Here is a 24,308-nt window from a genome sequence, read left to right as displayed (position 1 = left end):
AGTTCTCAATAAGAGAAGGGAGGCTGGGCAATGGTGGCAGTCACCTTTAATCCCAGCACTTGAGAGGCAGAGGCAGGCAGATTTCTGAGTTCGAGGCCAGCCTGGTCTACAGAGTGAGTTCTAGGACAGCCAGGGCTACACAGAGAAACCCTGTCTCAAACAAACAAACAAAAAAAAAACAAAAACAGGGTTGATGAGATGGCTCAGTGGTTAAGAGCACTGACTGTTCTTCCAGAGGTCCTGAGTTCAATTCCCAGCATCCACATGGTGGCTCACAACCAATCACAATCCCTCTTCTGGTGTCTGAAGATAGCTACAGTGTACTTAATTTGTTTGTTTGTTTTTTATTTTGTTTTTTTCGAGACAGTGTTTCTCTGTGTTGCCCTGGCTGTCCTGGAACTTACTATGTAGACCAGGCTGGCCTCGAACTCAGAAATCCACCTGCCTCTGCCTCCCAAGTGCTAGGATTAAAGGCAGTGTATTTATTTATAATAATAAATAAATCTTTAAAAAACAAGACAAAAAACCAACACAGTTGCCAAGGTAGTCTTTGAACTTGCCACCCTCCCGTCTCAGCTTCCTGAGTGGTTGGGAATACAAGCCTGTAACACCCTCCTGTCAGGACCACATTAACTATCCCTGTACCATCCCAAGTTTAGTAGAGGTCGTGGAGAAGCGAGCACCCAGGGTATTCTTTTGAAGGCTCTGGAGTCCTTTCCCGGGGTGGGGGTGGGATGCGGTGGGCAGGAGTTGGTCTTTCGGGTAAGCGTCTGAATATCTGGCCCTGTTGTCAGCCCCTTGTCCTCTGCTTGCTGATTTGTGCCACGTGAGCCAGCCTCCACTACATATTCCCGGTCCCATGAATGCAGCTATGCCTTCCTTGTCATGGTACATTGAAATGTCCCCACAGCCATGCACCTTACAAAATAGACCCTTCTCCCTTTGAGTCATTTCTGTCATATATATATATATATATATATATATTCACAGCAATGCAAAGCTCAGCAACACAAAACAGACCTTTCAGATCCAAGAAAGAGGCAACCCCGCTATTCACTGCCTAAATCCAAGCTACTAAAAATATGAACTCAGAATACATCATAGGTAGCAAGGAGGACCAAGGGGACAGGTTCCTGTCTGGCAGTGGATCTCTGCAGCTCTGTGGAACCAGGTAGTGTCGGAAGTCTGACACATGATCCTCCATGAAGTTCAGGAAGCTCTCTCCATTCCACTCAAAAGCTCCAATGGCTGAAACCTTCTCCAGACAAGCTACGTGGTTTGCCATTGCTTATCCTGCTTTTGCCTCTGGGCCTGGCCCATGGCGCGGAGGGCAGGCCCACTGCGGATGAGCTGGCAGCTGGCTTCTGACTCCGTGGGGCCTCTCAGACACCAGGGTTTGTTCAGGACATTTTCTCTGACTCAGTCCTGGTGATAATAGGCAAGACCTTGAAGCAACCCAGTCAACATTTGAGGAGGTTTTAGTTTGTTTGCTTGTTTTTTTAACTATTGGGGGATTGATTTCTGAATTTGCAAAACCAACTGTAGTTTTGACAGAACTGTCACCATACTGGGAGTCCAAACAGCAAACAGAATGCAGAACCCTGCTGCCTCAGACCAAGGAGAGCTTTCCTATTTGACTTGTCTGTTGCTGTATTGTATTTATTCACTCAACTAATATTTACTGAGCCCTTTCTAAGTGCCAAAATCATTTTAGGTGCTGGAGCAATAATGCAGTTCAGGGCCCTGGTACCTGGTCTCTTCCTAAATAAAGCCTGTAGAGGGGTGTGTGTGTGTGTGTGTGTGTGTGTTTGGGGAGCGGGAAGTGTCTCACCAACAAAACAAGATCTAAGCTGGGCATGATGGATGTGAAGGGAGTTGCCACTTTCAGTTTAAAGCCATGATATGTGGAAAGGTCCTTCAGGAGGGAAGAGTGCACATATAGCTAGAAGCGGGGATGGGCAGCCATGGCAGATGCTTAAAGTGGTACCCAAAGCATGTGGGGACTGGGCCGGGGAGACATAATTTAGTAGACAAGGAGCCTCTTGGGGACTGGGGTTGTAGCTCGGTTGATAGTGTTAGTATGGTACTTCTCTAACACGCAGAGGGATTCAATCCATAGCACAGCGTAAAGTTGAAAATGTGACACGAGCTTGTAAACCCACTCTGGACAGGTGGAGGGAGGAAGACCAGAAACTCAAGGACTACATGGTGAGTTTCAGGCCAGTCTGAGCTACAGAAAGGAAGAAGCCCCCACCCCCCACCCCCCTGGGTTTTCATCTTAAAAGCCACATGAAATCATTGAAAGGGTTAACAGGGGCTTGGGGGAGTTTTCTGTGGGGGATTCCTGAATTGCATTTGCATTTTGAAAAGATTATTCTGGCCGCAAAGCTAACATCTTTTAAGGTCATTTCTGCTCAGCAAATCCAATAACCACACCATGGAGGCACCAGTGGAACTAGTTTGAGTTTGAGTCTTGACTGCATGGCTCACTGCTCACAAGGCCTCAGACAAAAAAAAAAAAAAGACAGTCTTTTAAAGCTTTAGTTTCCTTGTCTATAAAATGGGATAATTATCTCTCTCATGTTCTTGAGAGGGTTAAAGGACTGAAAATAAACACAGTCTTCCTGCATCCCCAAGTTATTCTCTGATGTTTTAAAAGGAGAAATTGGTGTTGATCTTAGGTGTAGTAAGAAAGCTAACATTGGATCGGCAGGTTTTTCTTAGACAAAACACAAAACACCTTGGATTTCATATGAACTTCAGCTGGCTCCACATCCGTCCTTTGGAAATCATCACTCCCTCCTCTTCAACAGTGAACACACAGCAGATACAACCACTCATTTAACTAGCCGTAGAAGCTGCGGCCACCCACCCTTCCTATTCTGGCATTTGCTAGATGATAGACCACAGGACAGATGAACGACCAGAATGCAGACAAATGATAAGTAAGCCTGACAAAGATAGAAACCGAGGGCCGTGGGAGGGGTGTGGGGAAAGAGGTGTGGGAGGCGTCTGCTGGGAGCCAGGAAGAGACTCTGGTGCTGTGCTCTCTTCCTAGTGGGGCCAGTAGTTCTGTTCTATTCCGATGAAGGCGAGCATTTTGCATGCCTCCATCTTTTGGTTAGCCTGGGACCTAGACAGAATGTGACTCCATGGATCATAAGTCTGAGTTTTGTTAAAATACACTAGAGCTTACTTAGTCTCCCATTGGCCAATGGTGAGATGATGTCAGCAATGACATCATTGGTTTATTAATTCTTTCATTTATCATTATTATCATCATTTATTTATTTATTAAAAATCTTCGATCACTATGGGAAGATGAAATGTGACCAATAGAGGGTCACCAATAGAGGATCTTGGAAATCCAGAAGCAAAGGAGAGGAATAAAATATTTATCTTGTCTTTTTTCATGAGTACTTAGTAGATGCAGGTATATTCTTCTGATTGATTGATTGATTGACTGATTGATGCAACATCTTACCATGTAGTCCAGGCTGGCCTGTATTATGCTGTGTAGACTGGGCTGGTCTTGACCTCACAGAGACCTACCTGCTTTTGTCTGCAAAGTGCTAGTGTTAAAGGGATCATGGCAGGCTTTGTTTTTTGTCTATTTTTTTTTAGATTTATTTTATGTATATGAGTACACTGTAGCTGTCTTCAAACACACCAGAAGAGGGGCATTGGTCCCATTATAGATGGTTGTGAGCCATCTGGAACCTCTGAGTTCAGGACCTTTGGAAGAACAGTCAGTGCTCTTAACCTCTTAGCCATCTCTCCAACCAGTTTTTTGTTGACTTTAATGGAAATATTTCAGTTAAAATAATAAAGAATTGGGTATGACAGAACCAGAATATCATTAATTGTCAGTGACTGCTAACATCATGACAACACCCCTGTTATATGTCTCCCAATGGAAAAACATGCTATTGCCCAAACTGAACCAGTTACAAATAAACTAGATCTAACCTCCTCGTTTTTGGTAGAAAATGGAGAGGATGGGGATGTTAAATGACACAGTGGGAGACTCTAGGAAAAAGAGAGAGAGCTTGAGCAGAAAGAGGCTGCAGGACATATACCACAGGCTTACTGCTCTAGAGCTGAGGAGAGACTCTGGGGTCAGAGAGGATGGAGCTGAAAAATGAGGAAGATGAAAGTCTCACACAGGAGCCGACTTTATTCAGAGCATCAGACAATTTATACTCTGAGGGTTAAGAGGAGTCACATGAGTTAAGTGTACAAGCATAGGGCAAGGAGAATGTGGTGAACTGGAGAGGTGAAAACATGATTTTCCATGGAGGCATCTGAACAGGTAACAATAGCCAGTTGTAAATGAGTCATCTGACATAAACTCAGTTCTATCTGATATAGCTGGGAGGGGAATGAGAAGGGCATCCCAAGGACAAGTTTGCATATTTGAAGAAACAGAGGTTGCAAAACTGGTCTTGGTTTCTTGGAGTTTTCTCACAAGTACGCAGAAATCTCCTCATAGGACCCCATTCTTGGACCATGTTCTGTTAATACCTAACTACAATTGTACACTAACCAGTCAAGGAAAAATATTAGATTTAAAAAAAAAAACTGGTGGCACACGCCTTTAATCCCAGCACTTAGGAGGCAGAGGCTGGCGGATTTCTGAGTTCAAGGACAGTCTTATCTACAGAGTAAATTCCCGGACAGCCAGGACCCCACAGAGAAACCCAGTCTCAAAACAAACAAACAAACAAACAAACAAACAAACACAAACAAACCTGATCTGAGCACTAGCATCCAGAGTAGCAGGACATTTGGTGACTGTCAAAGAATTATTCAGAACTTTCTATGTGTGCAGTTGTACCGTAGCTACATGAGAAGGAGGGAAGGAGGGAAAAAGAGAGAGGGGAGAGAGAGGGGAAGGGAGAGGGAAGAGGAGGGAGGAGGGGGGAAGGAAAGAGGGGGATGGGAAGGCGGAGGAGAAGAGGGAGTTTTTACTTTTCTAGGGCTGGCCTATACATAGTAGTCACCACCCTGCCACTGTAATAAATGGGTTTATTTTAAAATAAACGATATGATATTGACAGTTTAAATTGGGCAAGGGGACAGAGAGATTAGGTGATGGTATCAATAAAGCAAGAAGAGGCAAGAGTTGATAGCTGTTGAAGGTGAACTCGGGATACTAGGAATAGTTTAATGTCTTATGTAGGAAAGAGTTCAGAAGCACACTAGCCACCCTATCTGTCTCCCCACCCCCTTTTAATAATAATGCCATTTACTATTATAATAATGTTAAGTTAACCTTACGGTTGGGGGGGGGGGGGCGACTCAGCATTTCCAGCTATGAAACTTGAATTCTCCTCTTGTGAAAACTACTGCGTTTGTGGTGGGGGCTGGGATAGTACTCTGTAAGCCAGCTCTCTGAGTCTCCCACTCGCCTTTGAGAAATGAGGGTACAGATGGTTTCCCACACCTTATGGTAGCAGCTCTCAACCTTCCTAATGCTGTGACCCTTTAATCCAGTTTTTCATGTTGTGGTGACCCCCCCAAACCATAAAATTATTTCCATAAAATAATCTTATTTTTATATAATAATAATAATATAAAATTATTTTTATAAAATTATAAATAAAATAATTTTAAATTTTATTTAAAATAATTATAAATAAAATAAATTTCCATAAAAATTTTATTTCCACAAAATTCTACTTCATACCTGTGGTTTTGCTACTATTATGAATAGTAATGTAATAGCAATTGTTTCCTGATGGTCTTAGGTGACCACTGTGAAAATGTTCTATCCCCCAGGTTGAGAACCACTGCCCTAGGGGCTAGCAGTGATTTCCTGTAGCAATAAAAGGTGGGTGTTGCCAATGGACTAGGTTGGAACTCTGGCTTCGGCAGGTAAATACCGTGATAAATTTATCCCAGTGTGCCATATTCCCAATTGGTGGCATGGAAATACCAATCATGCTTAGCTCTTGGGGCAGCCATGAAGGTAAATCAGATACATGTTACGCATGCATTCCACCAACAAGGAGCTCTGAGCCTAGAAATGTTCCTTAGTTCCGGGAAGTTCATGAATGGAGCAGTGAAGAAAATTCAAGGGGCAGGCCATGTGGAACCTGATGAGAAAGTCCAGAGCCGGCATGAAACAGTACTTCAATTAACCGTGGCTTTGAAGGAGCTATGAAATAACGTAGTCATTTGAGAGAGAGCAGCTCCCAGAGAGGTGAGCTGCAATCGCAGGGATCGATCCAGGGCAGTCTGGCTGGTGGAACCTCATGTGACCAAAGTGAAATAGACGCCAGGGGGTGATCTGGCCTTGCCCAAGTAGGAGTCATTCCAGCTCCTCTCAACCTCGCTGGACATCCGGCAATGTGTGAGGATTTTTGGGATGCTGTATCTTGGAAAGAGAGGGGCCAAGCGATCACAGCATTTAGTGGACAGAGGCCAGGCATATCTCCCCCACCCCCCTCCAAACTACACCTTGCCTAGGACAGCCACAACGACAAAATTAAACTCTTCCAAAATGTCAGGAGTGATGAAGTTGGTGAATCTTGTTTGCTACACAGAGAAAAAAGTAAGCTGTGCGGGAGAAAGAAGTCTAGAGTAGCGGAGTGAATGGGAATGACGTGGAAGAAAGGCGACTAGGTTAGACTCTGCTAAGGGAGGAACTTGGAGTTTCCCCTATAGCAGCGGGAAGCTGCCTGGAGGAAGATAGGCGGCTGGACTAGAAGCGTTTAGCCCGTACAGGCACCCAGCAGATAAAGTCTGTTATTTATTGCCACCATTGTCTTCCCTACCCCGCCCAGCTCCGACCCCTGCCGCAGCGTGGGCGCAGTGACTCCTCCCGGCCAGCAGAGGGCGCCAGCCTGCACTTGGCCGCCAGCCGCCCGAGGCGGGTCTCCTCTTGCCGCTCCCCCCCGCCCCCACCTCGTCTTTCCCCCCCTTAGGAGAAGTCGGGAAGGTGGCAGCGGCGGCGCTGGCGGTTGTCCCGCCCGGCCGGTTGGTGTGACCGGTCGGCGCGTGCTGCGCAGCTTCCGCGCCTTGTCCAGCCGGGCAGAGCCGAGCGGAGGCCGAGACCGGAGCCCGCGAGGGCAGAGGGCAGAGGCGGCGGCGGCCAGGGCGGCCCGTGGGAGGGAGCGCGGGGCCCCGGCAGCGCCGCCGGCTCCCGGCCCTGCCGGCCTCCTCGGTCGGAGCCGCGGCCATGGCGGCCAGCGCGAAGCGGAAGCAGGAGGAGAAGCACCTGAAGATGCTGCGGGACATGACGGGGCTGCCGCACAACCGCAAGTGTTTCGACTGCGACCAGCGCGGCCCCACCTACGTGAACATGACGGTCGGCTCGTTCGTGTGCACCTCCTGCTCCGGCAGCCTGTGAGTGCGGACTGAGGTCGGGGGTACCGGGCCGTGGCGGCGGGGCCCGTTGGGGGATGCGGCCGGCCTAGGCCTTGGGGGCCCGGGATGCTCTTGTTCTTTGGCCGGGCGAGGGTCCAGCCTTGGGGTGGCCGGCGTGGGTGGGGCGTGGGTGGGGTCGGGGTCAGCGAGCGGCCGGCTCGGCGGAGCATCCCGGCTTCCCGCCGCGCAGCGGGCGTGGCCGGGCCTCGGGGGGCGCAGGCAAAGAGCAGCCCCGAGAGAGCCGTGCGGTGCCTTTGTGCGACCCGCAGCTCCGCGGTTGGGAGCCCGGCATTTGCTCTGTGCCGCTGAGCTGGTGGGAAGGGAGAGAGAGCAGGGACGCAGAAGCTGGGGATCTACCTCTGGTCCACAGCACTCAGGTAACTGGGACGTGTTAGGGGCGGGGGGCGTTAAAAGGTCTTGGTGAATCCCTGGAGAAAAGTTCTCCCTAGAGGATTAATTACGTGAGGCGGGGAGGCAGCAAGAGCATGAGGGTTGTGGCTGCATGGCTCCAAGTGTCCTGAGTTAGGGAAAGTTTTACTGGAAATGGATTATCGGGAGTTGTGCGCTTCAAAATAAGGATGGAGCTCGATGAGATTACTGCATCCATACCCAAGTGTCCCATCAGTATGGAGAAATGGGGACAGGGAAGACAATATTGAGAAAGGAGATGGAGGTGGCCTCCTGAAATTACTCATATGGCATATGTCAAGGCCTCTCTGTGTTGTGATGGGAATTTTTGTTCCTGTGAAATTCATTTGGAAAGGTTGCAGGTGATTCTGGAACTGATTAGATGCTATTATACGATAGTTATCTTGAATTCAGTACATTTTTAACGAACTGGTAGTTAATATTCCTTGGGTCTTAAAAAAAATATTACCGTGCGTGTCGCAGTGTGGGGACATGTGTGCATGGTGTCTATATCTGGGCTCACGTTTACAGGCTCTCCCTTTTCCTCGGCCCTCCAAAAAATTTTTATCATAATATTAATAACGATGTACATAACACATAGGACATTTTCTAAAAACGTTAGATGATGTTGATGTGGCCAATAATTCACTATTCCCCCCTTCTCCCCGCCCCCTGTTTTAAATTTGGGCAGGGAGGCATCTTTGGTTCTCCATGAGTATAACATTATTTTGGGTGGTTCCTATTAGGTTTTTGGATGAAACTTTAGGGTGTGGTGATAAATAAATGCCTTGTCTCTAAGCATTTACATCCTAATAGAGACAGTGGAACTGCATAAGTATGAAAAGTCTTGGGTACTATGCTCAACCTTGGAGTAGTGCAGTAAGAGGTCTGAGAGGTTCCTTTCAAGTTTATAGTTAGGAAACACTCAGAATTTGCCAGCTGTATATATAGTTCATGGCTTTCATTTATAAATGAAACAAAATTAGGACATTAAAGTCATTTGTGTAAGGCAACTTTGGTTAAGCTAATAGTCCAGTTTATTTAAAGTGTACTTTACCTTTTTTTTAAAAAGATTTATTTAGTTATATGTATATGAGTATACTGTCACTCTCTTCTAATACACCGGAAGAGGGCATTGGATCACATTACAGATGGTTGTGAACCACCATATGGTTGCTGGGAATTGAACTCAGGACCTCTGGGAGAGCAGCCAGTGCTCTTAACTGCTGAGCCATCTCTCCAGCCCCATGTACTGTACTTTTAATATGTGCTTAAGAAGTATGTCCTGCTTTTGTAAAACATGAGGTCCTTTGATGAATTTGAGTCATTGGGTTGGTATACATATATTTACATATGTATAATTTATTGCTTTAGAATTGACATGATTTAGAGCTCTTTATAAGTACATAAAGTGCTTCTCTTGCAGCAAGTATGTAATAAAATGATTTCAGTGTTTTAGAAGCATTAGACATATAGGATCTATCAGTGTGATTTTTGTTTTCCATAGGGTCTCTCTGTAGCCCTGGCTGTCCTGGAACTCCCTCTGTAGGCCAGGCTGTCCTTGAACTCACAGAGCTCTGCCTGCCTCTGCCTACTGAGTGCTGGAATTAAAGGTGTGTGCCACTACCATCCCTGCCTCAGACTCATAGTCATTACCCTACACAAAATTCCAAATCGAAGGACCTGAACATAAGGCCAGACACACACCACCACCCAGCTCTTTTCTGTGTACTTGTGTATACAGATGCATGCACCATAACATTTGGGTGGCTTCAGAGGAGGAATTGCAGGAGGCAGCTCTCTCCTTTCACCTGTGGATCCTGGAGATCAAACTAGGTCACTAGGCTTGGTGGCTAGTGTCATTACTGCACTAAGCTGTCTCTCTGGGCTGCTAGTATAATTTTTTATTTTAAGGGATTTTTTTTTCTTGAATATGTCGTTGGAACACGTGAAGGTTCATATAAAGATATCACAGAGGAGTCGCTGTCTGAGGAACGATCTTCAAAGACAAGTCCCAGGTAGCAGCAGCTTTGTGTAGAAGTCGAAAGGTGGGGTACTTAGCTAGGTGACCCTGCTTTTTCTTTTGCCTCTTAAAGCCATGCAATTAATACTGAAAATAGGCACTCAGCAATTTTTTCCTGGATATGAAATAGAATAAAAGCTTCTGATGCAGATTTGTTTTCCATACTAGAGATGGCCTCATACAGTGGGTGTTACTAACAAGAGGGAGGCGGGAATAAAAGACAGTGATGTGAGAAGCGCCTTCATCATCTGTCAGATCCTTTTGGGCTGTAACTTCAATCCTGACTCAAATGGACTCAAAACATGAAGACAGTTTGCTGATAGGGTTTAAATGATAATTTTATTTCCCTCCTATGAAAAGATGGTTGCCTACAGCTCCTGGAGTCACATGCTGCACTTGAGTGTAGTTGGTTAGCCAGACTCTGTCTACCCTGAGCCAGAGTCCTCACTACATGCTCCATCCTCACGTTAGAACAAGGATCCCCAGAGGCCTAGTGCAGAAGACTCAGATTTCTGCAAAGGAAGCAGGGATAGTGCAGTGTGGCCATGGAGTGTCTGCTGTAGCCTTTGGAGAAACTGTAGTTCCTGAGGAATTATATCTCTGGAAAGCCATAAGGCTGGAACACAACTTAGGAAGAATGAAATAATACTATTTTATATTTAATAGTATTTCTTATTTAGAGGATATGGTGTAGTCCAAAGAGTAAGTCATGTACGTGTTCATCCCCTTGGCTTTAGATTTAAGTCTGTGATGACAGCATCGTGTGCTCATGGTTGTTAAGTGGGACTAGCACGTGCGCTGTAGTAACTTATCGCTGTAGTAACTTATTGAGTATTCTGTATGTGAGGCTAGGGCAAGCAGTGTAGGTACATGGATGAAGCAAGCAAGGCTTGTCGGCTGCCACTGCCCGACTTCTCTAGCAGTGTCACTGTATAGGTAAACAATGTCTGTCACCAGCTCTATGGTTTAGGATGATAAATATAATTAACATACTTTTTATTCCCTCAATAATGTCTTTGTTTAGATGAAGCCACCTTTGCTGGCACTACTAGATTCAAAGCTAATCTCGCCTGTTTCTCCCTCCCCCCCCCCCCCAAGATTTCTGTCTGTCTAGTATACTTGGATGGTGCTCATTCAGAGTAAATGAACACGATTCTGAAACTTGCAATTTAGATGCAGTTCAGTGTTTGTTAGGGAGACCAGGCATGTTGTGACTTACTGGTTTGTTTCTCTCTTTGTCTTTGTAGAAAGAATACTTAAATTATGAACAGATATTCAAATAATAAACTACAGACAATAAAAATTTGTCATGGCACTGGGTTATAAACTCCCAGACTAGAGTCTCTGGGTTTAATCTCTAGGACTGAGAATGGAATTTGCTGTAATTACTTTTGTTGTTGGAGTTTCCTGTAACCCAGGCTAGCCTCAAACTCACTGTAGTATTAAGAATGGCCTTGAACTCCTGATCCTGTTGGTACTGCTTCCCGAGTGCTGGGTTCCCAGGCATGCACTGCCATGCCTGGCATATGCAGCACTGGGGACAAATACTCTATCTCCTGAGCTGCAGCCTCTTTTTTGTTGCTGTTATTTGAGACAGGGCCTTATTGTGTAGCCTACACTAGCTGTAAACAGGTAGTCCTGCCTCAGCCTCCTGAGTTTGGACTTATTGGTAAGCTACAGTATACTGCCTAAGGACTAGTTTGGGATGAAATTGTTTTGTGGAGATTGAAAAGAGTAGAATCAGAAAGCAATGCGAGATTGTTTTATTTTGAACAACCAACCAACCAACCACATAAATTGTTTAGTGAATGAAGGCTTAGGCAAAATAAAAAAGGAACATCTGAGAGATGGTTTGTTTGCTTGTCTACCTGTGTGCAAGTGTTCTGTCTCTGTCTCTCTGTCTGTCTCTGTTTCTTTTGACAGTGGTCCACCATATGGCTAGGATAGCTTTCCACTTACCATATTTCTTCCTTAGCTTCTGGGATTACGAGTATTTGCCACCATGCCTGGTTCCAGACAACTTTACTCAGTACAGGATTTAGCTGGACAGAGGTAGGGCTAACCATTGAATGCCCATTATGTGTTAGACATTGCCTGGAGCTTTTCCAAAGGAAAGTCAAAATAAGGACTCATGCAGTACGTGGGTTAAGGGGCAAACCTATCTGGACTGGTCTTTTTCCTGAGCTACACATGTACACATTTGTGAGACACTTGTAAAGAGAGCTTTGGGACTAGGATCTTTATCCCTTCCTTTCCATTGTGCATTTTCCCCCTTTCAGATGGCTGAAGTAATGACGTCTAGGGAGCACAGTGAATTTCTCTAATGTGTGTATAGAAGATGAGTCATTTACAGCTTTTTGAGGACTTTGCCTGGAACACATGCATTCCTTATGACTTGCTTTTACTTACTGCCTTTGTGCACTGGAGCTGTGGCTTCAGAGACACCTGACTTTACATGATGAAAAGAAAATATATTACTTTACACTGGTGACAGAAAACTTATTCAAATTGCTTAAAATACAGAAATGATGTCTATTTCAAAAGTTTGAAGGTGCTGGGTGGTGGTGGTGCATGCCTTTGATCCTAGCATCAGATTAAGAGGCAAGCTCAGCATTTGGGATTAAGAGGCAGGTAGATCTCTGAGTTGTAGGCCAGCCTGGTCTGTAGGTGGATCCAGGGCAGCAAGCATTACACAGAGGAACCTTGTCTCTCAGTAAAACAAACAAAAAAGGAAGTTTGAGGGTAATTTAAGACTTCTTAGTAAAGTCTTAATCCTTTTGATTAAGTATACCCTTCTGTTATGGTGGCTTATTTTCAGAGGTGCCTTAACAAACTGGAACATGCACTCAGGAATGTGATGGAAACAGTAGAATTCCCAGGAATCAGAATGCTGTTATCTTGAAGAGGAGGCTTGGGGAGGGTAGGAATAGTGTACAAAGGTAACTATGGGTAATTTAGGCCAGTTGTAGTAAAAGAGTAATGATTTCTTCTGTTACTGTAGGAAATATGGTATTACTTGAAAGAAGGAAAGAAAGTTTTCTTAAAATTGTCATGTCTAGAGCCTTTTGTCTTTTCTCTACTTTTAAATTTTGCAGGCCTTTTAGTAGAATTAGAATTCAAATTAGTGGGACTAATGTATGAAACATATGTAATATATGTAACATAAAAACCTTATCCATTTTCTTTCCAAGCTTTTAATCAGTTGGTTCTACCTTGGAACATTTGTTCAAAGTGTTTTCTTAAACGTAGCTAGTGTACAGTCAAGAATCTTGGAATTCTTGAAGCTTATAAAGGTCTTCAAGTTTTATGGGAATATTTTCCCACCAGCTAAAGAAAATAATCTATAAGTGTGTGCTACTTAAGTTAAATTTGAAAAGCAATTTGAGTTCATTTTATGTTAATTTTACAGAATTTTTCTTATTTTAAAAACACCACAAGCCGGGCGGTGGTGGCACATGCCTTTAATCCCAGCACTTGGGAGGCAGAGGCGGGCGGATTTCTGAGTTTGAGGCCAGCTTGGTCTACAGAGTGAGTTCCAGGATAGCTAGGGCTACACAGAGAAACCCTGTGGAGGGGGGCGAGAGGGGGGGAGGAGAAAAAAAAAACAAAAATGGAAAAAAAAAAACAAAAAACACCACATAAACTTTTTAAAGTAAAGTCTGTGAACAGTGGTCCGTAAGAGCAGCAAGTGCTGCTAACCACTGAGCCATCTCTCCAGCCTCACCCCAGTTCTGATGACCACAGAAAGGCTTTGATCCTTTGACACCTTTCCTATTTATTATTTTAACCTAACACAATATTCTTTTTCTCTTGTCCCCCAGTTTGGCTCTCCCCACCCTTTCTCTATAGGAAGAAAACAGGATGGCCCTCTTACACAGCGGATCCTTCCTCAGGTTCTAGTGGTCTAGTTCTCTCCATAAGTTTTGCTTTAGTGTATGGATAATTACTCGGCTTTTTGAAATTATCTGTGGCTGAAGTATAACATTTTAGTGTGATAAGACACTGTATTAGTGGGTGGTGTGTGTGGTTTTTCTGTGTTGTATATGTGAGTGTGGTATCTGGAGGCTTTAGAACATTGGGATGCCTGCTCTGCCACTCTTCCTCATTTCTTTGAGACACTCACTCACTGAACATAGAGCTAGGCTAGCAACCACATGCTTGGGCTTATAGGCCTGTGTTGGCACAGCCAGCATTGAAGTGGCTTCTAGGGGATGGGACTGGGTCTTGTGCAGCAAGCGGTCCTGCTCTCTGAGCTGTCTTCCCCAGCCCACTTAGTGTTTTCTGATAAGTCATTTCTGGGTAGTGTTTGTAATGTGCTTTGGCAGTGTTGCTTTCTAGGGAAGCTTCTTCCAGGTTGATTGTGAGTTCCTTAGAGCTCTGCACTCTCCTCCTGGCCCCTCCATTCTAGTATTTGGTTAAAGATGACTGGGGAGTCACTTGGCAAGTGAGGTGGCTCTTTGCCTTCTGCTCTTCGGTTTCAGGATGGCACGGGATGCCATTCTTGTTACGGATTCTTTACGCCATGCTTTCTTTCTGTTTTGAGACTTGTTTTTTAATTTTTGCTACTCTGAACTGTGTTTTGAAATATTGAATATTTTGGTGTAGGATTTTCAGTCATGTGTGGTAGGGCTGTTTTTCTTTCCCTTTCTTTTTAAATGTAAGAATAACGAGCTGGCAGGGTGGCTCAGTGAGTGTTCTTGCTATGAGGACTGCCAGGTCCCCCATGGTGGGAGAGGTAAGTTAGTGTCTTCTGCAACCACATGATAAATAAATATAATAGAAACATTACTGCTGATCGGTGTTCATTCAACATTTACAGTAAACTACTCCATTAAGTAGCATCCTAATACTATAAAGTTATTCTGAACTATTAACCCAAATACAGAAAAAAATGAATCCTACATGTAAAGAATGAGTTGGTGAAGCAAAAGCAAGCTGATGCATTATTTATGTTGTAAAATGTTTAGTCATTTATGTCAGCAGCTCTAACTTCCTAACATCTCCATCCGTATGATTGCATGTTCATAAGCAATATTAGATATTTCTTGAATTATAGCTGTTTTTCTTTTTCTTTTTTTAGATTTATTTATTATTTTATGTATATGAGTACACTGTCACTCTCTTCAAACACACCAGAAGAGGGCATCAGGTCCCATTACAGATGGTTGTGAGCCACCATGTGGTTGCTGGGAATTGAACTCAGGACCTCTGGAAGAGCAGCCAGTGCTCTTACCCGCTGGGCCATCTCTCAAGCTTGAATCATAGCCTTTTTATACACAAATTTCAACTCTGCATAAGGGAATGTCTCACCAAGTCTCATTTAAACAACAGCCTACACAATGATTTGTCTAGCTTCCTTCTTTGGTAGTAAGTTGGTAATGATAATAGTTTGCGTGATGATAGAAAAATAAATTCTCGTGTGGCTGCTTTTAAACTATCGCACCCAAGTTTTAAGAATCATCTATTTAGGGGGCTAGAGAGATGGCTCAGCAGTTAAGAGCACTGACTGCTCTTTTGAAGGTCCTGAGTTCGAATCCCAACAATCACATGGTGGCTCACAACTATCTGTAATGAGATCTGATACCCTCCTCTGGTGTGTCTGAAGATAGCTACAGTGTACTTACTTAAATAGAATAATAAATAAATCTTTAAAAAAAAAGAATCATCTATTTAATACCAAAGGTATGACCTTAGAAAAAAATTAACTCAACAAAACTGATTTTTGATACATAGGAAATCAGGGTTTCTTTTTGGCACTCAATCTCATTAATAAAAAAATTCAAGAATAGACTCAAATAGGAGCTCAAAGAAAATATTATTAGGGTTTAAAGGAAAAACTCCCAGGGCAGACAAGCTGTGGAGGAAGAGAGAAGAAAATGGTGCCATTTATCTGGCATGGAGGTCAGACCCATGGCTGACAAGCAGTTCCATGGTGGGGAGGAGGACGAGGACGGAAGAGGAGCCGGGAGGGAGGGATGGGGGGAAACCTGGTGTTAGGGAGAGTATGCTTATGGAAAAGAAAGAAGGAAAGGAGAAGTCATGCTCTTTCTGAAGGATCAGAAAAGTGGGCGGGCTTAGGAAGCTGCTTGGCTATATCCTGCTAAAGTGCTGCATGGACTTCTAGGAGGGAAGAGTACAGTCCCTAACTCAAGGACTAAGCACTCAGCCTATCTCTTTAGCATGACTTAGGGTGAGCTTGCCTTCCTTGGGAGGTCCCTTGGCCCAGGTGAATGACCTAGCCCAACTGGAATGTTAGGCCTTCACTTAGGCAAGAGATTTTATTATTTTCTGGGCCAGAGGCATTTCCCTTAATTAGCCTTGATGACAATTTCTTAGGTTTCTCAGAATGATGGATTCTGATGGATATGGGTTATGAACCATTGTTTGTGTTTTGATGAAGTATTTTAAATTTTTAATTGGATGGCAATGGAGCGGGGAGTTGCCAGTGCTGTTGTAGGCTAGAGATGTCAGACCCTTCCAGCTGGAGTTAACAGGCAGTTAGGAATCAAACTTGGTCCTCTACAAGGACAGTATGTTCTCTTAACAGTTAAGACTTAAATGCTTGACTGGAGAGATGGCTCAGCAGTTAAGAGCACTGACTGTCTTCCGAAGGTCCTGAGTTCAAATCCCAGCAACCACATGGTGGTTCACAACCATCCATAATGAGATCTGAAGCCCTCTTCCGGTGTGTCTGAAGACATCTACAGTGTACTTACACACATAATAAATAAATAAAAGACTTAAATGCTGACCCACCTTTCTAGCCCCCTGTTTATTTTTTTTAGTTAGTTTTTAAGGCAGAATCTCATCATATAACCTTGGTGTTTTGGAACTTGTTGTGAAGACCACACTGATCTCTAGGTCAAAGAGATCTACCCACCTTTTCCTCCTCAGTACTGGGGTTAAAGGTATGTGCCACTGTTAGTCTGATGAATATTTTAAAATATTTGCTTATACAAGTATTTTATGTATCCAGGCAGACAACAACTACCAGAATGGTTCTCATACCAGTTATAGATAAGTTCTGTTTGAGTACTGACTGGAGATCCCCAGCATTTGGAAAACACTGTTCTTCAATACAGGGCAAATAATCATGGCATCAGATACTTTTTTTTGTTAAAGAAAGCAAGTCTAGAAAGCTTTTGTTTCATTTACTCTCACCTGGATTCTTGATAAAAAAACAAACAAAAAAACAAAGAAAAAAAATCTCAACAGTTGTCAGTACTTCCAGAACCAACATATCACACTTAATATGTAGAGTGTAGTTATTATTTCGTCATACAAATTAGTTTAAAACTAAGACCAAGACCCAGATCTCTTAACGTGTGCATGCAGGAATGCATGCAACACACACACACACACACACACACACACACACACACACACACACACACACACTTACTTATCAGGAAACAATGCCAGCAATTATTGTGCTCCGTCTTCTATACAAGAGTGTCCAGTTAGTCTCTTGTCATAAAGAGCAGTTATAATTTTATAATCTGAGGGTATTTATCTTTGCCTCTTCTGCCAGCACCTGCTACCCTGTCTGAATGCTTTCATTTCATCCATTCCTGTCTGTGACCTGGTGTTTTTTCAGTGGAAGATTTTTGCTGAAACCTCTTGGTTTGTTAGTAGGAAGGACATGACTACTTCTGGGTATAGTGGAGAAGAAAGTTTATTGTAGATAAAAGGGAGAGCATAGCCAGAGGTAGAGACACGTGGGGGAGTCCAGAGTGAGCATGACCCTGAACCTGTAAGGAGGGTAAAGTTTAGACAAAATTGACTGGGTATCTAGAATATCTGGATTATATGGGGAGGACAGCCCAGCCCAGCCCAGCCTAGCCCAGCTCAGCCCGGCCCTTGGGCTGGGGACATTTATAGTATGGGGTAGAGTATGCCAGCCATGACCTGTAACAGGCACCTGAGGGATGCTGGGAGCCTGGACTGCTTCCATACCTTGAGTAGGCACCTGATTTATCCCTTTGTCTTGGGTCAGCTGTCATCAGCCTCACTATCATACAAAGATCTTTTTTGTGTTATTTTTCCTTTCCCTTTTTTTTTGAGAATTGATTAATTAATTAATTTACAATCTTAGGTTTTCTTTGGCTTTCCAAATGCTGTCAGTATGTAGACCCTGCCTTACCTTCCCAGAATTCAACATGTGCTGACTCAGTGTACGCGTTCTTCGGGCTTTGCCTTTCAGCTGTTCTTTTCATTCTGTTTCCCATCTTTTGCATTACGGTTTTACTAGAAGCCATAGCTTAACCAATGGACTTGAGTTCACTGCTAAATGTGCTTTGGGTCAAGGGTTCCGTAGCCTCTGTTGAGTTGAAAATGTTTTAATTTAAAAAAATTTAATACTTATGAATTGATGTTTTTAAAAAAAGATTTATTATATGTAAGTACACTGTAGCTGTCTTCAGACACACCAGAAGCGGGCATCCAATATCATTACAGATGGTTGTGAGCCCTCATGTGGTTGCTGGGATTTGAACTCAGTAGTCAGTGCTCTTAACTGTTGAGCCATCTCTTCAGCCTTTAAAGAAATTGCTTTCTTTAATTTTTATTTTTCAAATTAATTTCAGAGATATTTGCTGTCATCTTTTTGGAAAGAAAAAGCTTGGCTTCCACTGCTCTGGAGTCAAGTGGAGGGAGTACCGGGAGCAAGTAACCTGTCAGTATGTGATGCTCGGTTTTTAGCATGGAGGCTAACATAAATCCCCAGCTATGCTGTTTCCACAGTCTTTTCATGGAACTAGTCTATATTAAGCTTTTCCTCAGACTTTGCCCAGGGCCTGGTGAGGGGGTAGGCTGGTGGCTGTTGAGGAATTGTGAGTTTTGACCCTTGCTGTATTCTTTCTCTCAGTGAATCTTGCAATGAGTCCTGAAGTGGGACTCAGTGCCTCCTCTGGTTCTTCCATTCACAGGAGCTCTGCTCTGGCTTACCCTACAGTGAAGTTATTGCTGGCTTATTGATGCTTGTTTGTTTGTTTTTGTTTGTTTGTTTTTGTTTTTCTTTCTTTTTTCTTTTTTTTGTACAAAGACTTAATGCTGTTCCAGGCTGGTCTTGAACAGCTGGCCTCAGTTGAACTTAGCTTCCTTAGAGGTTGGAACTATAGGCCCTGGCGTGGCATGTTTAGTTTTTTCTTCTGAAGTTTGCTATTAAAGAACTGGATTGTGTTTAGGGGCTCTTCAGTGTTTTTTCATTCCATTGTTTGTTATGGGCTAAACTTTTTCCTCTTTGCTGTTCTGCCAGTGGAGTATTAAAGACCTAGTGAGCACAGTCCTTAGCTTTGTCTGTCACTGTTACCAGTGTCTGTCAGCTAGTTACTTGAATGCTGGTCTTTAAGTGGTTGTCCCTAGTATTATAAGGACCTTAGGGTTGTAGCTTTCTAAGGAAAAAAAAAGGAACTTGTGCCTTACATTTACACACACTCACACACTTACACACACACACACACACACACACACACACACACACGTTTGAACTCTGGGTGGGTTAATATTTTGAACAATCTATAAGTATATAAAGTGGCTTGGAGCCAACAGTTTGGAGAGTCTTAACTTTGGAGAGTCATCTTCTGTTTTAGATTTTTTTTTTATACTATGAAATGTGTGATTTTTTTTTTTTTTTTTGTAAATAACTAGGATCAGGATAGACCTAATGTCAAATTAACTTTAAAATATTTTGAACAGCTTCTCCCTCAGTAGGAGAAAAACAATTAATAAAATCAACCAAATGAGCTTTCTTACTCATCCAGCACAGCTTGGTATTTGAATTGAACAAATGACTATTTGCAAGATTGGGGCCTAGTTAGGAGCATACTGGCAGACATATGTGTGAGTCACACCATCTGGTTACAGTCGTACCTGGGTGGTGGTCATTAAAACAAGACTCCTGGGGATCTGGATATGACTTAATTATACTGCAGAAACATATTGGGCTGAATTGGCAGGTTACTTTGGAACTTAAAGCCAATAAACTGGCATACATGCTTTCAAAACATAAATACTCCAGTTACTAAATGAGTCAAAAAAATGTTGGCCCAAATTTGGAGACTCAGTGTGTATTTTTAGAGTTCAGAGTGGACAGTGCTTTAATATTGGCTATGGAAGAAATGATGTGATTTATTTGCCTAATACTTTCATCAGATAGATAGTATGACTCATATCATTATAATAAGCTGTATTCATGTGATCAGCAGACTAGCATGAGGAGATGTGGCATCAGTTTGCAGGAGTACATGCTAGGAATGTGCCAGTTTTGATTCACTAAGGATTCTGTTTATTTAAGAGATAGAGAACACATTTCGCCAGCTGGGCATGGTGGTGCACACCTGGAATCCAGGCATGTGGGAAGTGGAGGTGGAAGGTTCAGGAGCTGAAGGCCGACAGGCTACAGAATGAGTTGCAGGCAGACTTGGGCTTGGTGTGGCCTGGTCTCAGGAAAACCAAACAACAACCCACAACAATGTTAACTTCAGACATAATAGTTCTTCCCCCCCCCTCACATGCACACACATATACAATTTTGTTTTCTGTTTTTCTTTTCTTCTTGTAACTACCACCACAGAGTGGAGGCGTCCGTCACCTTGTGAAACTGTTAGGCTTTGTCCTGTCTCTGCTCTGTGGTTCTCTTCTCTGCAGGCTTTGCCTTCCAGGGAACGGCGTGTGATTGGAAGCAGCTTTTTCCATTGCCCACCGTTACTCACCGTACCTGTGAGACGAATCCAGACGTGCTGCTTACAGTAGCTTGCCCCTTCCAGTTCTTCATTTCACCATATTTCATTGCTTTAAAAAAACAAACCAAAACCAAAAAAAAAAAAAAAAAAAAATCCAAAACAAACAAAGCAGTTCCTCCTTTAAGAGACAGTTGTATAGCTGGGCAATGGTGGTGCACACCTGTAATCCCAGCACTCTGGGAGGCAGAGGCAGGCGGATTTCTGAGTTCGAGGCCAGCCTGGTCTACAGAGTAAGTTCCAGGACAGCCAGGGCTACACAGAGAAACCCTGTCTCAAAAAACAAAACAAAACAAAACAAAACAAAACAAAAGGCAGTTGTATTGTTTCTAATTTCTGTTGTATGTGAATAGAGAAAGTATAAACAAAAGACAAGTATTTCACTTGTGACTTTTACTACAAGGTTTATATAGCAAGTTTATGTATATTTGACGTTATTTAAAAAATAACAGGCTTGTTCTGATTTTTTCTTTCTACTGGTTTTAGAAACTGCAAATTCCATACTTGTTAATCACTGTTGCAGCCATGTTATTCACACCAACATTCTGGGATTGATGAGTGTTTTAATTTGATACTATATAGTTGTTGAAAATACAAACCGCTTTCTCAAGTATTTTATTGCTAAAAATGTATCCTTTTACTGCTACAAGTTGACATTGTATGTTTAGATTTGCCTTTGTTTGCTGTGGTGTATGTCTGTTCTTTTGTATCTCAAGAACTTTTTGTATAGTTTTGCTTTTTAAAGTGTATATGATGTATATTTCTTTACTAAAGTCTCCTGGGTAATAGCTCTGTTTTTACTTTTAAGTCTGAAACTACTAGCAATTTATCATGTTCTTCAGCAATGGCTTTTCTGATCCATTTCCTTTGCCACATGAAGGTGTTATTCTCATTCCACTGAAAAATGATTGTAATTTATTTTAAACTTTTTTTGTTTTTGTTTGTTTTTTGTTTTTTGTTTTTCCGAGACAGGGTTTCTCTGTGGAGCCCTGGCTGTTCTGGAACTCACTCTGTAGACCAGGCTGGCCTCAAACTCAGAAATCTGCCTGCCTCTGCCTCCCCCTCCCCAGTGCTGGGATTAAAGGCATGTGCCACCACTGCCCTCCCTCCCTCCCTCCCTCCCTCCCTCCCTCCCTCCCTCCCTCCCTCCATACTTGTTAATCACTGTTGCAGCCATGTTATTCACACCAACATTCTGGGATTGATGAGTGTTTTAATTTGATACTATATAGTTTCTTTCTTTCTTTCTTTCTTTCTTTCTTTCTTTCTTTCTTTCTTTCTTTCTTTTTTTTTTTTAACATTATGAACTTATATTTTTCTGGCCAGTTGCATCGAATGATATAGTTCATTCTTGGCTATTTGCTGCTATACTGTTTTTTATTTTTTTATTTTTTGGATTTGGTGTTTTCGATACAGGGTTTCTCTGTATAGCTTTGGCTGTCCTGGAACTCACTCTGTAGACCAGGCTGGCCTCAAACTCAGAAATCCTCTGCCTCCCAGAGTGCTGGGATTACAGGTGTGTGCCACCACCCTCCGGCTAACATTTATTTTGTGTACATGTGTAGGTGTGGGTGTGTACAAGCACATATATGGAATCGGAGAACAGCTGGTGGGAGTCAGCTGTTCCCTCCATGTGGATTCTGGGAGGCGAGCTCTGATCACCAGTGCCATTCCTGCCAAGCCAGCTTGTCAGCCAGCCACACTTTAACCTTTAAAGATTTTTTTGTTCATTTAATGTATGCACATGTGCCTGTGTGAGTTCATGTGTGCAGGAGCCCTTGGAGACTGGAAAAGAGTTATCAACTCCCCATGGAGTTGAGTTCCAGGCAGTTGCGAGTCTTTGTGTTGGTGTTGGCAATAGGTCCTGGGTCCTCCGTGAGGACTGTAGTAAGTACTGTAAGTAGTAACTGCCGAGCCTTCTCCTGGGCCCCTTGTTTTGGTCTTTTGAAGTGTGTGTGTACTTGTACTCATGCACTTTACACTTGTTTAATTGTTTACTGTTTTAGAAAGATTTAGGTATTTTACTTTCTGTTTTATATATAATGTTATGGAAACCTAATTGAATACAGAGTGAAAGAGTGTTTGGCGAAGATTAAAATCACTGTAAAGTTTATACCTGAATAGAGAGTCAGAGGAATTGTTTTAGTCTCTTTAACCTGATAACATTTGTTGTATTTAGACCAGTGGTTTTAATGATCGGGAATAAATTTGATTGTTCTTACTCATTGGGCAGTACTACCTTTAGTGAGGCCAGGGACACTGCTCAGTACACAGCGCCCCCAGTAAAGTGCAGATCAGATGTCAGTAGCACCTAGGGTAAGAAACTGATTTAATGAAAAGAATATTCAGTGCTGGTGCTGGTAGGCAGGCGGGTGTCACAGTATTTGGGAAGAAAGATTTTCAGGTTTCAGGACAATGCAAAGAAGGCCGTGGGAATCCTATTCTCTCTTTGCTTATTTTCCTTCTCTATGTGGCCCTAGTTGTTACATCCACAAAGCCAGGATTAATGTCCAAATGTTTTTACTACCACTTCTAGTCAGACAGATTTTCTATTATTTCTTGCAATCTTTTTTTAGTTACATAAATAGAATTTTTGTTGTGGAAAACTTGGAGAAAGAAGAGAATTAAATATAGGAAAAATAATTGCCATTAATGGCTCAGTGGATAAGTAGTTGTTACACCAAAGTCAGAGGTACTGTGTCTACCATTCTGTCATTTTTATGGCAAGATGGGAGTAGAGACAGCAGAAATAGTTAGCCTGCCTCTAACAAGGGAGAAGGTGAGAGCTGACAGCACACATAAGTTAAAAAATGTGCAGAAAGAAAGTTTAATCCTATCTTTTGTATGAAGGACTCTTTTTTTTTGTTTGTTTGTTTTTGTTTTTTTTTTTCTGTGTAGCCTTGGTTGCTTGGAACTCACTCTGTAGACCAGGCTGGTCTTGAACTCAGAAATCCACCTGCCTCTGTCTCCCAAGTGCTGGGATTAAAGGCATGCGCCATCACTGCCCAGCTTGAAGGACTCTTAACATGAAATCTTTTGGTGTTTTGCAAAGATTATTTTAAAATAGCATCCTGAAAATATTGTGTAAATTTTAGTCGGAAAGCACAATCATAAATTTGTATACTATAATGTGGCTTTACTTTTAGCCACATGCTTTCTGTGTGTGTGTATGTTTTTTTTTTTTAAAGAAATTGAAGTATTTCTACTGTTTTCCTATTGTGAGTAATGTGTAATGACCGTCTCATACTTAATTATTTAGCTACATTGTAGATAATCTCTTTAGAATAGCTTCCTAGACAGGCCCAATGGCATAAAAAACTAATTGTTACAAACTGATGAATTGATCCCACCCTTAGCTCCTCCTGAATAAACTGACTAGAAGTTAAAGAAAGTAGCATGAATGCATGTGGAATTTCCTTGACCTTAATATGGCCTCAGTAAATTGAGTCTTACTATTTTATGTGTATTGGAAGAACTTAGATCTTAACTCCTCCATCTCTCTAAATGGGAAAAATAATGTCATAGATTAGTTGAGTTCATTGTGGTTGTTTTTATAAGTTCATCTTTTATTTTGATAACATGAATGCTTTTGTCTTATGATGTGGTATTTGTCTTAGTCAGCATTTTAATGCTGTAAGAGACACCATGAACCAAGATAATTCTTACCAAAGATGCATTTAATTGTGAGCTTGCTTACAGTTTGAGAGAGTTGTTTATCATGGTGGGGATGATGGTGGGGATCGTGGCTGTAGGCCATGTAGTCAGGG

At 42.7% G+C, this 24,308-nt stretch overlaps 1 protein-coding gene across 3 annotated transcripts in view; it reads left to right on the top strand.

The window, feature by feature from the left end:
- The first annotated feature begins 6,903 nt into the window (after positions 1–6,903).
- The window catches only part of Agfg1 (ArfGAP with FG repeats 1), a 60,225-nt gene continuing 42,820 nt past the window's right edge, over positions 6,904–24,308 (top strand). For all 3 annotated transcript variants that reach the window (XM_052191937.1, XM_052191936.1, XM_052191935.1), the window contains exon 1: positions 6,904–7,350. In XM_052191937.1, coding sequence (XP_052047897.1) covers positions 7,184–7,350 — 167 coding nt within the window. In that variant the 5' untranslated portion in view covers positions 6,904–7,183. The remainder of the gene's footprint in view (positions 7,351–24,308) is intronic.

Source organism: Apodemus sylvaticus, chromosome 9 (genome assembly GCF_947179515.1).
Source record: "Apodemus sylvaticus chromosome 9, mApoSyl1.1, whole genome shotgun sequence".
NCBI classification, from domain to species: Eukaryota; Metazoa; Chordata; class Mammalia; order Rodentia; family Muridae; genus Apodemus; species Apodemus sylvaticus.
The sequence above is the reverse complement of the archived record's forward strand: the minus strand, read 5'-3'. Positions and strand labels throughout refer to the sequence as shown.